The sequence below is a fragment of the Choloepus didactylus genome, chromosome 21 (assembly GCF_015220235.1).
Source record: "Choloepus didactylus isolate mChoDid1 chromosome 21, mChoDid1.pri, whole genome shotgun sequence".
Classification (NCBI taxonomy): domain Eukaryota; kingdom Metazoa; phylum Chordata; class Mammalia; order Pilosa; family Megalonychidae; genus Choloepus; species Choloepus didactylus.
The window spans coordinates 46,123,838-46,135,718 of record NC_051327.1 but is presented as its reverse complement, the minus strand read 5'-3'; the positions used below and the strand labels follow the sequence as shown (position 1 = coordinate 46,135,718).

The following is an 11,881-nucleotide window of genomic DNA, read 5'->3' as shown; positions in this document are numbered from 1 at the left end:
ATACCATAAAGCATCATACTTGCCCCAAACCCAGACAGTTACTCTCAGACTTAGGCTTTAGGGTTGTCCACAATCAGAACTAACTAAAAGAATGGGTTCCAATCCACTAAGAACTCTCATGGTGCACTGCTGTTTTGGTTTACTAAAGCTGCCGAAATGCCATATACCAGCAAATGTCCTGGCTTTTACAATGGGGATTTATTAGCTTACAAATTTACAGTTCTAGGGCCATAAAAATGTCCCAGTTAAGGAATCAACAGGATGATACCTTCTCTGAAGACCGGTTACCCCAAACTTGGGCTCCTTTGTCGTATAACAAGGTACATGGTGAAGTCTGCTGGTCCTTCTCTCCTGGGTTTCATTGCTTCAGCTTCTGCCTTCTCCATCTATGGCTTTTTCTCTCAACTTCTCTGGGTGTTTCTCTGAATTTCATCTCTCAGCTTCTGTATGTGTTTTATCCTCTTATAAAGGACTCCAGCAAGAGGACCAAGACCCCCCTGAATGAGGTGGGTCATATCTCAATCGAAATAAGCTAATCAAGAGGTCCCATCCACAATAGGTTTACACCACAGGAATGGATTAAAAGATCACGGCCTTTTCTGGGGTACATAACAGCTTCAAACAACCACAATCACCATCCAGCACATCAGCTGGTTTCTTGTACAAACATTATGGTCCTGCCTCATGTAAATTCTTATCCCACTGGACTCTGGTGCACTAGAGAAAATCTCAGTCACAATGGGGATCCTTTGATATGACTAAATTGGTATATTTGCTTGCTCAACTAGAAAATAGAGGCTCTAAAACTAAGCAACCTGAATGGGATACTTTTAATTGGTACTTGGAAGCCTCCAAACATATAACTAATTCTAGAATTGCCTCTCTTCAAGAAGCAAATATTAAATTAACAAAGATTAACAAAGACTTACCTAAGCACATTATCAAGCTAAAAATTATCCAGAATGCCTGACTCTGACCATTCTAGCCCTCCTTTAACCTCCTCCTGCCCTCCGTCTCTATGTCCTAGCTTAGCTAAATTCCCCTTCTAGGGTGACTCCCCTGAACCCCCTCATCTCGTGCCTTTCAAAACTAAGCCAAATGAAGGAGGATCAGGGGTTTCATCTGTTACATATACTTCATGGACAAAGACTGAATTGAGGGCAATTATTAAAGATTTTCCAAATGCTACAGAAGACACAGTAGGTTTTGCAAAATAATTCAATCGTATTGTTCAGACTTTCGAGCCTGGATACTCAGGCCTCTACCAATTAATTCTTATGACTGCTAGGGAAGGTCATGACAGAATCTAGGTAGTCAAAGCTAATTGGAAAGATCCCTTTAATGCCTTTTCAAAATGAAGAGCTACTGGCAAAATGGAAGCATTTAAGCTAGCTAAGGAGCTTCACAAGGTCACACCTGAAGCTTTCCCTCAAGTTATTGATTGGACAAATATCCAACGATGTACCCCCCAGCTCGATGAGCCCATATATGACAGGCTTGAAAACTCCTTTCAGGTCTTGACCATATTAACTCTGAAACCTCTACCCTATTCAATTCTACTTTTGTTAACAGCCTTTCAGAAGATCTAAGTACCACTCTAAAATGAAAACAAATAAATTGGGCCACTAAGGAACCTAATGACTTGATAACTTTACAGATCAATTAGATCACACTTTTAAAAAGGGTGAGAAAAAGAAATCTTCCCAGGCTAAAACAGCACAAATACAATTAGCACAACCATGAATTTCCAATTACAGCAGCTAAAATAAGCCCCCAATGAACACTTTAGACACCAGGGTTCAGGATACTGGTACTTGTAATTACTGTAAACAACCTGGAACAGTGGAAAAGAGACTTTGAAGAAATTTTTCCTTCAATTTGTTCCTTCTCTGTACCCTCCAGTCCAGACCAGCAGTGGCTCCATTTATACAACTCTCTCAAAAAATTTGTTGGCCTGGCAGGAAGCACACAGGGGTTGAAATTGTTAGACAATAGGACTTTCCACAAATCCTTTCTGGATAACTCCATCTCCAATCAAGACTTGTACTGAAATGGCAGTTGGGTTCCATGTTTGGTTAAATCCTCAAGTGGGGTTGTAGCCTCTGGGGTCTCACTTTCTGGGAGCCCTGAATTTTCCAAACTATCAGTTTCTGGTTTCTTTGTAACCAAGAGTTCAATTCTCAGGTTATCTCTGTCCTCTTGCATTTTATTGAAGGTGCAAGGAGAAACCGGGCTACATCTTCCACATGTAGTTTGGAGATCTCCTCAGCTAAGTATCCCAGGTTGTCACTTTCAAATTCTGCTTTCTGTCTGACACCAGGACTCAATTTTGCCAAATTCTCTGCCACTTTAAAACAAAGATCGTCTTTCTTCCAGCTGGCAAGGACACATTCATCATTTCTGCTCAAGGCCTCATCAGAGGTATCTTTAGAGTCCATATTTCTACCAACAGTCTCTTCAAAGCAATCTAGGCCTTTTATATCATGCTCCTGAAAATTCTTCCAGTATTTCCCTCCTATCCATTTAAAAAGCTATCCCAACATGTTTGGTATTTGCAAACTCAGCAATACCCTACTTTTGGTACTAGAATCTGTTCTGGTTTGCTAATGCTGCCTTTATGCAAAATACTGGAAATGGATTGGCTTTTATAAAGAGGATTTATTAAGTTACAAACTTATAGTTCTGAGGCCATAAAAGTGTCCAAACTGTCACATCAACAATAGGGTACCTTCACTGAAGAAAGGCCGTTGGCATCCAGAAAACCGCTGTCAGCTGGGAAGGAATGTAGCTGGTGTCTACTGTTCCTTTGTTCCCAGGTTAGGCTTCAAAATGGCTTTCTCCCAAATGTCTCTGGGTGTCTATTAGCTTCTTCAGCTCCTGTGCATCTAAGTGTTGGGGTCCTCTCTTAGCTTCTCCAGAGCAAACTCTGGGCTAGCATCTCCAAATGTCTCCAAGCATTTCCAAAGTGTGTCAGCTCTTAACTTCTCTCCAAAATGTCCCTCTCAGCTGCTCTGAGCTCTTTCTGTTTGTAAGCTCTTTTATAGGACTCCAGTGATTAAATAAAGACCCACCCTGGATAGGTGGGGTCCATACCTCCATGGAAATAATTTAATCAAACATTTTTGCCCATGGTTGATTGAGTGACATCTCCATGGAAACACTCAGTCAAAAGATTCCAACCTAATCAACACTGATACATCTGCCCCCACAAAATTGCATTAAAGAATAAGGCTTTTGAGGGGGACACAATGTATCCAAACTGGCACTCTCCCCTTCTAAAAAGGACCATCTCCAAGACAGCATCTACCTACTTAAACAGTTAGCAACAAAAGGACATAAAGTATCTAAGGGAAAGCTATAATCTAATTCCCAACAAGTTAAATATTTAGGACATTTAATCACCAACCCCTCCCTGGGCCTCCTCTTAAATTTTGACTGAATCCAAAGCATTTTAACTTTTCCTCCTCCCCAAATCAAACATCAATTAAGAGGATTTTTAGCAGGCTACTGTAGAAATTGAATTCCTAGTTTTTCTTCCATGGCTCAACCTGTGTATGCCTTGCTTAAATATGAAGAAATTGAGCTCTTTATTTGGGATGAAACTAGTCAAAATTTCTTTAAGGAAATAAAGCATAGTTTGCTTAGCACTCCTGCTCTGGGACACCCTAATTACAAATCACCCTTTTCCCTCTTTGTCCATGAAGGAGAAGGAAATGCCTTAGATGTCCTTACCCAAAAGCATGGAGACCACCATCGACCTCTAGGGTTGTGTGCAATTGGATGCCATAGCCTTTGCATGAGGTCCATTGCTGCAAAGACAAAGCTTTTAGAATCAGTTGAAGAATTAATTATGGGATCTCTCTTGACTATTTTTGTCCTTCATTCTCTTGAAGCCCTTCTTAATTCTCATCACACTCAGCATCTCTCTACCAATAGATTAACTTTTTACAAAATTATTTTACATTATTTTCCCAATGTCTCTTTTATTCATTGTCACAACTTAATCTTGCTACTCCCTACTATTTCTGACAAAACTCGTGACTGCGTTGCTTTAACTAGCTAATCATTAACCCCTTGAATAGATTTGCAAGAAACCTCAATGAATAATGCAGATGTTTTCAGGTATACAGATGGCTCCCACCTTCAAGGTAACTCAGCTCTGTCCTGTTGATATGCTATTACCTCTAACCATGAGATAATAGGGGCAAATGCCTTACCTAATGCTATGTCAGTCCAGCAAGCAGAGGTTTTTGCCCTCGCAAGACCCATATACTCACAAAAGGAAAAACAGCAAATATATACACTCACTCAGTATGCCTCATGATTTTGGGATGTTATGGAAACAAAGGGTTTTTTAACCTCCAATGGAGGGCAAATTAAAAAGAAAAACAGCTCTTATGTTACAGAATTGCTGGATGCTGTACTGTTACCAAAGGCTTTGACTGTAATTAAAATTCCTGGACATTCTTGGGCAAACATGGAGGAAATCACTGGCAACCACATAGCAGATACAGCTGCAAAAGCTGCAGCAATAAATTATAATCCTATTCCTGTTTCTATAATGACTTTTGAACCAAATAACTCTATTGGCAACATAAAAAAATCTACTTCTTGTAATGGAAAACCCTTGGCCATTTTATGAGCCTGCAATTAAATAATGATTTGGACCTGATGGTAAACAAGTCCTTCCTAATTGCCTCTAAGAAACAATTTTGGAAATTATTCATAATATGACTCATGGGAATATTGATAAAATGGTAAGTGGAGGAAAGTAATATTTCTGGAAGCCATCCCTTAAAATAGCTATGAAAATATGTCACAATAGTTTAATTTGTCCCAAGCACAATCCAGGAAAACATTTGCATTGCTCTCAAGAACATTTTCCCCTACCTTCTGGACCTTTTGAAATTTGTCAGTTGGATTTTATTCAATTATCCCATCCCAAGGCTATAAATATGCTTTTATAATGATTTGCCTGTACCCCCATTAGGCTGAAGCCTTTCCCTGTAGACAAGCTACAGTGGCTACCATTACAAAGGTACGATTAGAAAAAATAACTCCAAATTGGGGCGTTCCCTTGGAAGTTCACAAGGATGGAGGAACCCACTTTACAGGACAAATTATGAAGATGGTATACAAAATATGGCCTATTTAGCAACATTTTCATTATCCCTGTCACCCCCAATACTCAGGCTTAAAAGAAAGAACAAATGACGTAATTAAAACAATTTGAATGCGCAAATATATGATGATACTCTGAACCATTGATTGTACACTTTGGATGATTATCTGGTATCTGAATATATCTCAATAAAATTGCATTAAAAAACTCAGTTTGATGAATTCATGGTGTTTTACTTTGCTAAGCTGCTAAAGCAGATATCATAAAATGTGTTAGCTTTAACTGTGGGAATTTATTAGCTTACAGGCTTACAGGTTTGAAGCTGTGAAAATGTCCAAATCTGGGCACCATCAGGACAGTGCTTTTTTTACTAAAGGCCGGTGGAGGAGATCCTGGACTGCTCTGCCTCATGGTAAGGCACATGACAGCATTTGCTGGTTTCTCCCTTCTCTCCTGGATTTGGTTGCTTTCAGCTTCTTGCTTTCAAGGCTTTCTCTCTCTTATGCTGTATTCATTCTTTTTATAAAGGACTCCAGTAAGAGAATTAAGATCCACCCTGGGCTGTGCCTTAACTGAAGTAACCTAATCAAAAGGTCCTATTTACAATAGGTTTATACCTAAAGGAATGGATTAGCTTTAAGAACATAATTTTCTGGGTCACATTCAGTTTCAAACCACTACATGTGGAATCCCTTAATCTACCATGGCCAAAAGCCTTATCTATAGTCTTATTAAATTAGGATCCACTCCTTTTGGAAAACGTAAGTTAAACCCACTTGAAATTATAACAGGGAGATTTATGAACATAAACTCTGGAATATATGAGTCCTTCATCATAAAAGGAGGTATGCTAACCTCTTGTTAAGAACTAATCAAAGCCTTAAAGAAAAATGAAACTCTGCTAGAACAATCCTTTTACAGCATACTTCTGGGAGATGAATGAAGCTATTCAGAACTACAATCTTCAGCCTGGAAACTCTGTATGTTGGAAAAGACATCTTCATAAAGATGTACTCCAACCTTTCTGGAAAGGGCCCTGTGGTAGTTTGAAGCTGAATGGACCCCTGAAAATCATGTTCTTAAAGCTAATCCATTTCTGGGGTGTGGACCTATTGTAAGTAAGATCTTTTGGTGAGAAAGATCTTAAGTTAAGATGTGACCCACTACATTCAGGGTGGGTCTTAATCTTCTTACTGGAGAATTTATAAGAGGATGAAATTCAGGCAGAAAAAAAGACACAGAAATTGAGATATAAAGCTACAGAAAAAGAGAGGAAGCCACTGAAGTCAGAAACTGAAGCAACAATACCTGGAAGAGAAGGTAGAGACCAACAATTGCCACCACGTGCCTTGCCATCTGACAGAAGAGTCCAGGATCACCAGTAGCCAGGCTTTGGGGAGCAAGAATCACTTGTTAATGCCATGATTTGGACATTTTCACAGCCTCAGAACTGTAAGCTTTTAAGTTAATAAATCCCCATTGTAAAAGTCAGCCCAGAGAGAACTTCCAGGAAGAAAGTGGAATAAGGAGAGGCAGAATTCACTCCTCCCCTCAAAACACCTAGAGAACAAGCAGGAAACTGTCCAAAGCAGTTGGCTAGGGAGACCAGGGAAGGGCCAATTCAACATCCACAGAAGAGCTGGATGGAGGAACAGAGAAACTATGACTGAGAAATTGCAGTGAGTGAATTTGACCATGTCTTCTGGTGCCCATCCTCCACCCCCCAAGGCTGGCAACTTTGGGTTGGCCTGGTGCTTGCCTTGCTGGTTAGATGTGGCATTATCCTGATTCAACTGTTGATTGGTGAGATTGATCTTCTGGGTCACTCCCAGGTCTCATTACTTTCAGCTTCTGGTTCCGTTGGCCTCCTCTCTGAGCTTCTGTGAGTCCTCTCTTAGTATCTCCAGAGTTTTTCTCTTCAAGTTCTCTGGGTGTTTCCCTCTGAACTCTCTCACTTTTTTTTTTTTTGTCTTTTATTCTCTTCATAGAGGACTCCAGTAAAAGGATTAAGACCCACCTTAAATGGGGTGGGTCACTTCTCAGCTGAAATAATCTAACCCAAAGTTCCCACCCACAATAGGTCTGCACCCACAGGAATGGATTAAAAGAACATGGCCTTTTCTGAGGTACATAACCATTTCAAACAAGCACAAAAGGGAAACTAACTTTCAAAATAATCTCATCAAGATAATCAGATGCTCAGATACCAACAAAAAATTACAAGGCACACGAAGAAACAAGAAGATATGGCCAAGCCAAATGATCAAATTTAAAAGTCAGCATAGAGAAGGGGCCGGGGCGAGGAGCGAAGAGGCCGGAGGGAGAACGCGGAGGGGAGGGGGGGCGGGAGGGGGGTGGGGGATCCCGAGGCACTCGCGGCCCGGAGTCTGTGAGGCCCGGGAGCAGCGCCAGTCGTCCCGCCTAGCCACAACTTGCCCAGACGAGACAGGCTTCATCCTGCGCCCTGGAAAAAAAAGCCGGCTCGCCTCTACTAGCTCTGCTTCTCCTCCGCCTCCACGGGCACCGCCTGCGCGACTTGCGCCCCTGGAGTCCGGATCCCCTTTGTCGTCCCCATCTGCCTGCAGCGCCCGGCGCCCGCCGAGGAGCGCGCAGCTAGATGCTGGGGATATAACCGTGAGCGAGAGGGAGCACAATCCTTGTTGCCGCTGAGCCTGCAGTCCAGTGGATGGAACTGACAGTCCACCTAGCTACCAGGAAATTAAAAAAAAAAAAAAAAAAATTCCTGATGGTCCAAGCAGGGCCTCGCTGGCCACTGAGGAATGCCTGGCTTTTCTTCAGCCATCCTTCTCTGTGGTAACCACAGGCAGCCCCAAGAAACCCCAAGAATGAGAGGCCCGAAATCTGCAAGGAGCTGCTAGAAATGTTTTCAATTTTCCGGAAAACAGAATGCAGCCCGGATATAAGTTTGTAAGGGCCCTGGGCGCGCGCTGACCTCGCGCGGGGCGGGCGCCCTTTGCTGCCGGTACGCCCGGGGGCGCTGTCATAGCAACGGCCTGGACGCCCAGACTTTAGGCCGCCGCCGCCGCCTCCGGGGTCCCGGCCTTCTCCAGCTCGCAAGGAGTGTGGCGGCGGCGGCCCGGATTGGCGAGACCAGCCCCCCTCCTTGGATGCAACCAGAGGCGGCGCACTAGCTTCCAAGCATGCCCTTCCAGAAGCATGTGTACTATCCGCTGGCCAGCGGCCCGGAGGTTCCGGCGGCCACTGCCGCCTCTGCGGCGGGCGCGGCGAGCGCAGCCGCCATGGCCTGTGTTCCCCCCACCGCGGCTTCGGGGTCCCTGCCCTTCTTCCAATTCCGACCGCGGCTGGAGAACGTGGACTGGCGGCGGCTGAGCGCCATCGACGTGGACAAGGTGGCGGGGGCCGTGGACGTGCTCACACTGCAGGAGAACATCATGAACATCACCTTCTGCAAGCTGGAGGACGAGAAGTGTCCGCATTGCCAGTCGAGCGTGGACCCGGTGCTGCTGAAACTCATCCGCCTGGCACAGCTCACGATTGAGTACCTGCTGCACTCGCAGGACTTCCTCACCTCGCAGCTGCACACCCTGGAGGAGCGGCTGCGCTTGACCCTGGCCGACTGCGAGCAGAGCAAGAAGCTGGTCACCAAACAGGCGGGGGAGATCAAGTTACTCAAGGATGAGTGTAAACGCAGGAAAAAGATGATCTCCACCCAGCAGCTGATGATCGAGGCCAAAGCCAGCTATTACCAGTGTCATTTTTGTGACAAGGCTTTTATGAACCAAGCTTTCCTGCAAAGTCATATTCAACGCCGCCATCCTGAAGATTCTCACCTTGAGTATAAGAAAAAGGTGCAGACCGATAAGCTCCAGGATGAAATCAACATATTGAAGGAACAGCTGCAGCTCACCAAATCTCAGTTAGAGGCGGCACAGCATGCACATGCGGTCAGATTTTCTAAGGAGTATGAAATGCAAAAAACAAAAGAGGAAGAATTTCTGAAGTTGTTTGATAGATGGAAAGAAGAAGAAAAGGAGAAACTAGTTGATGAGATGGAAAAAGTCAAGGAGATGTTTATGAAGGAGTTTAAAGAACTAACTTCCAAGAATTCAGCATTAGAATATCAATTGTCAGAAATACAGAAGTCCAATATGCAGATCAAGTCAAACATAGGCACATTAAAAGATGCACATGAGTTTAAAGAAGACCGTCCTCAGTATCCTCAGGATTTCCAAAATGTGATGCAACTTCTTGATAGTCAGGAAAGCAAGTGGACAGCTCGAGTTCAAGCCCTTCATCAAGAACACAAGAAAGAAAAGGGTCGGCTCCTTTCACATATAGAGAAACTTCGAACCTCAATGATAGATGATCTAAATGCAAGTAATGTTTTCTACAAGAAAAGAATAGAAGAGCTAGGCCAGAGACTCCAGGAACAGAATGAGGTGATTATTACTCAGAGGCAGCAGATTAAAGAGTTTACCAGTAAACCATTAAACAGTGTCAGTGAACCCAAAGGGAATCCTTTAGCCTGGCAAACTTTTGAACCTAAGACACCTGCCCCAGCTGTACCTGTGAATGCTCCAGCACCACAGACTTTGGATGCTAAATCAGGTCTAACAATAGCACATGAACAGGCATTCGCATCACACATACTGGAACCAATAGAAGAACTTTCAGAGGAAGAAAAAGTAAGGGAAAATGAACTCAAATTAAATAACAGCAAGGTACATTTAAGGAAAGCTTTGAAGAATAATCCCTCCCTCACTAAGGAAATAAGAACTGTCTTGGAACAGAGCTTGGTGGAGAAACTGGAAACCTTGGGAATTAATACAGATATACGTGGTATCCCAAGTGATCACTTGAATAGAGTGCTGAGAAATGTGGAATCAGCAAGACATGAAAGAGAAAGACAAATACCTAACATTCAGCAAATTCGAGAATTCCTTGAATATCAGGTCAGCTGTAAAATTGAGGAGAGAACATTACTGTCTTCAGATAAATGCAGTATTTCTCAAATGGATACCCTTGCAACTGGAGAAAGATCCAAAGCAATGCAACATTCTTCCAAAAGCAGACATTTGATTAGACAAAGACCAGTTTTTACTGATAGAACATCTGTTCCAAAAATTCGGAAAAATATCCTAGAAGATAATTTTCCCAGAAAGCCATCTACTATTACGACCCCTCCCTTTAGTTCAGAGGAGGAATTGGATGATGATGACTTCGTACAGACATATGCATCCCCAGACTTACCTCCTCTGCAATCATCTAAAAGCAACAAGGGTAGCTTTGCAATGAATACTGCCAAAAGTGACACTGACTGGACCAAAGAGAGTGAAATTGAGGACTCTCATGTTTCTCCCAAGCCTGCAGGAACCGCCATTAAAACACTAACTGAAAAAGTTGAAAAAACAGTTACAAATCACAGAAATGTTAATAAACTAGTTGGTGGTATTAATGTTGCTGAGGCATTCATCAAAGAAGAAGAAATACCAGAAGGACTAAAGTGTGCAGATGTGGATGAGGATGACTGGGACATATCATCCTTAGAGGAAGAAAAATCTTTGGGGGAAAAAACTGGGAAAGAACAGAAGGAACCTCCACTGGTGAAGAATGAATCAAATTCTACTCACATACCAAGTGCCTGGGGTGCATCTAATGCTAGAGGGCCAAAGGGAGAAGGACTTCAAGAAAATGAATCAAGCACATTAAAAAGCAGCCTGGTAACTGTGACTGATTGGAGTGACTCCTCAGATGTATAACTAGAATTCCAAATGTCAGAAGATTCTTCCAGAAGCCAACAGTATTTCAGTGTCACAGCATTTTAAGCTCATGCCTTATAGTATTTCCCACAATAACAAGGAAGCTTATTCAGAGAACAAGGCTCTCTTTAATGGCATCTAATACAGTATTAAACAAGATTGTCAACAGTATTTGGAAGCATATAAAGGTGTTCAAGTCTTCAGTTGCTTAAAAATAACATGTCATCAAAGTCATAAAAAGCTTCAGAATGGTAATCTAGTGTTAAGTGTATTTTTTTCAAATAGTTTTTAAGTGAATTTTTTCTTTTTTAGCTTATAGCAGGTTTTGGTTTGAATTATTAAACTTTTTAAAAAGATTTACTTTTTTATGTAAATCATCACATATGGAATGTGATATAAAATTCTGTTAGTATCCTCAAAATTGAATTAGTGGAATCAGTGAAACCTTAAGAGTAGACTGGTTATTTTTCATATGTAAGTTTTCAAATTATAATATAGCTATGCCCATTGTAAGCACATTTTCCTGAAATACCTTCATCATATGCAGTACTGAGCCACTGTAAGCATGTTGCTGTTAAAACAATTATTTTAGAAGTTAAATACTATTTCTGGAGTATAACCTTTAATTTGGATATTTTATGAATAAAATGTAGCTATTTTAAGTGCCAATTAATTTATCAGAATATAAATAGAAAAGATTAAGTAATTACTGAATTCATGTTTATGTAGAGTTTTTTTTTAAAAACTTTTTAAATGTAAAACCCAAATTATAAAATACCTCAAAAGAAATTTAGTTATATTCTTGAGCAATGACATTGTCAGAGGTTAGAAAATTCATATGAGCTGTTTTTGCATTTTTTTATACTTTGTGGTACTATCTGTAGTCTGTTTCCAAAAAAGTAACAATTTAAATGATGTGTTGGGTTTTGGAGTTCTTCATTTTGTTAACCTTTCAAGTAAAGCCCTTCATTACATCAAAAAAAAAAAAAAAAAAAAAAAAAAAAAAGTCAGCATAGAT

General features: G+C 41.6%; 1 protein-coding gene across 1 annotated transcript; it reads left to right on the top strand.

The window, feature by feature from the left end:
• Positions 1–7,479: 7,479 nt before the first annotated feature.
• On the top strand, positions 7,480–11,590 carry LOC119517564 (zinc finger protein DZIP1-like). The gene has a single exon (XM_037814389.1). It carries the CDS (start codon positions 8,284–8,286, stop codon positions 10,861–10,863), a length of 2,580 nt encoding a protein of 859 aa, XP_037670317.1. The 5' UTR covers positions 7,480–8,283; the 3' UTR covers positions 10,864–11,590.
• The last annotated feature ends 291 nt before the right edge of the window (positions 11,591–11,881 follow it).

What these genes read in the sequence shown, in the direction of transcription:
- LOC119517564 (XM_037814389.1), top strand. Translation starts at nt 8,284, where the DNA reads ATGCCCTTCCAGAAGCATGTGTACTATCCGCTGGCCAGCGGCCCGGAG.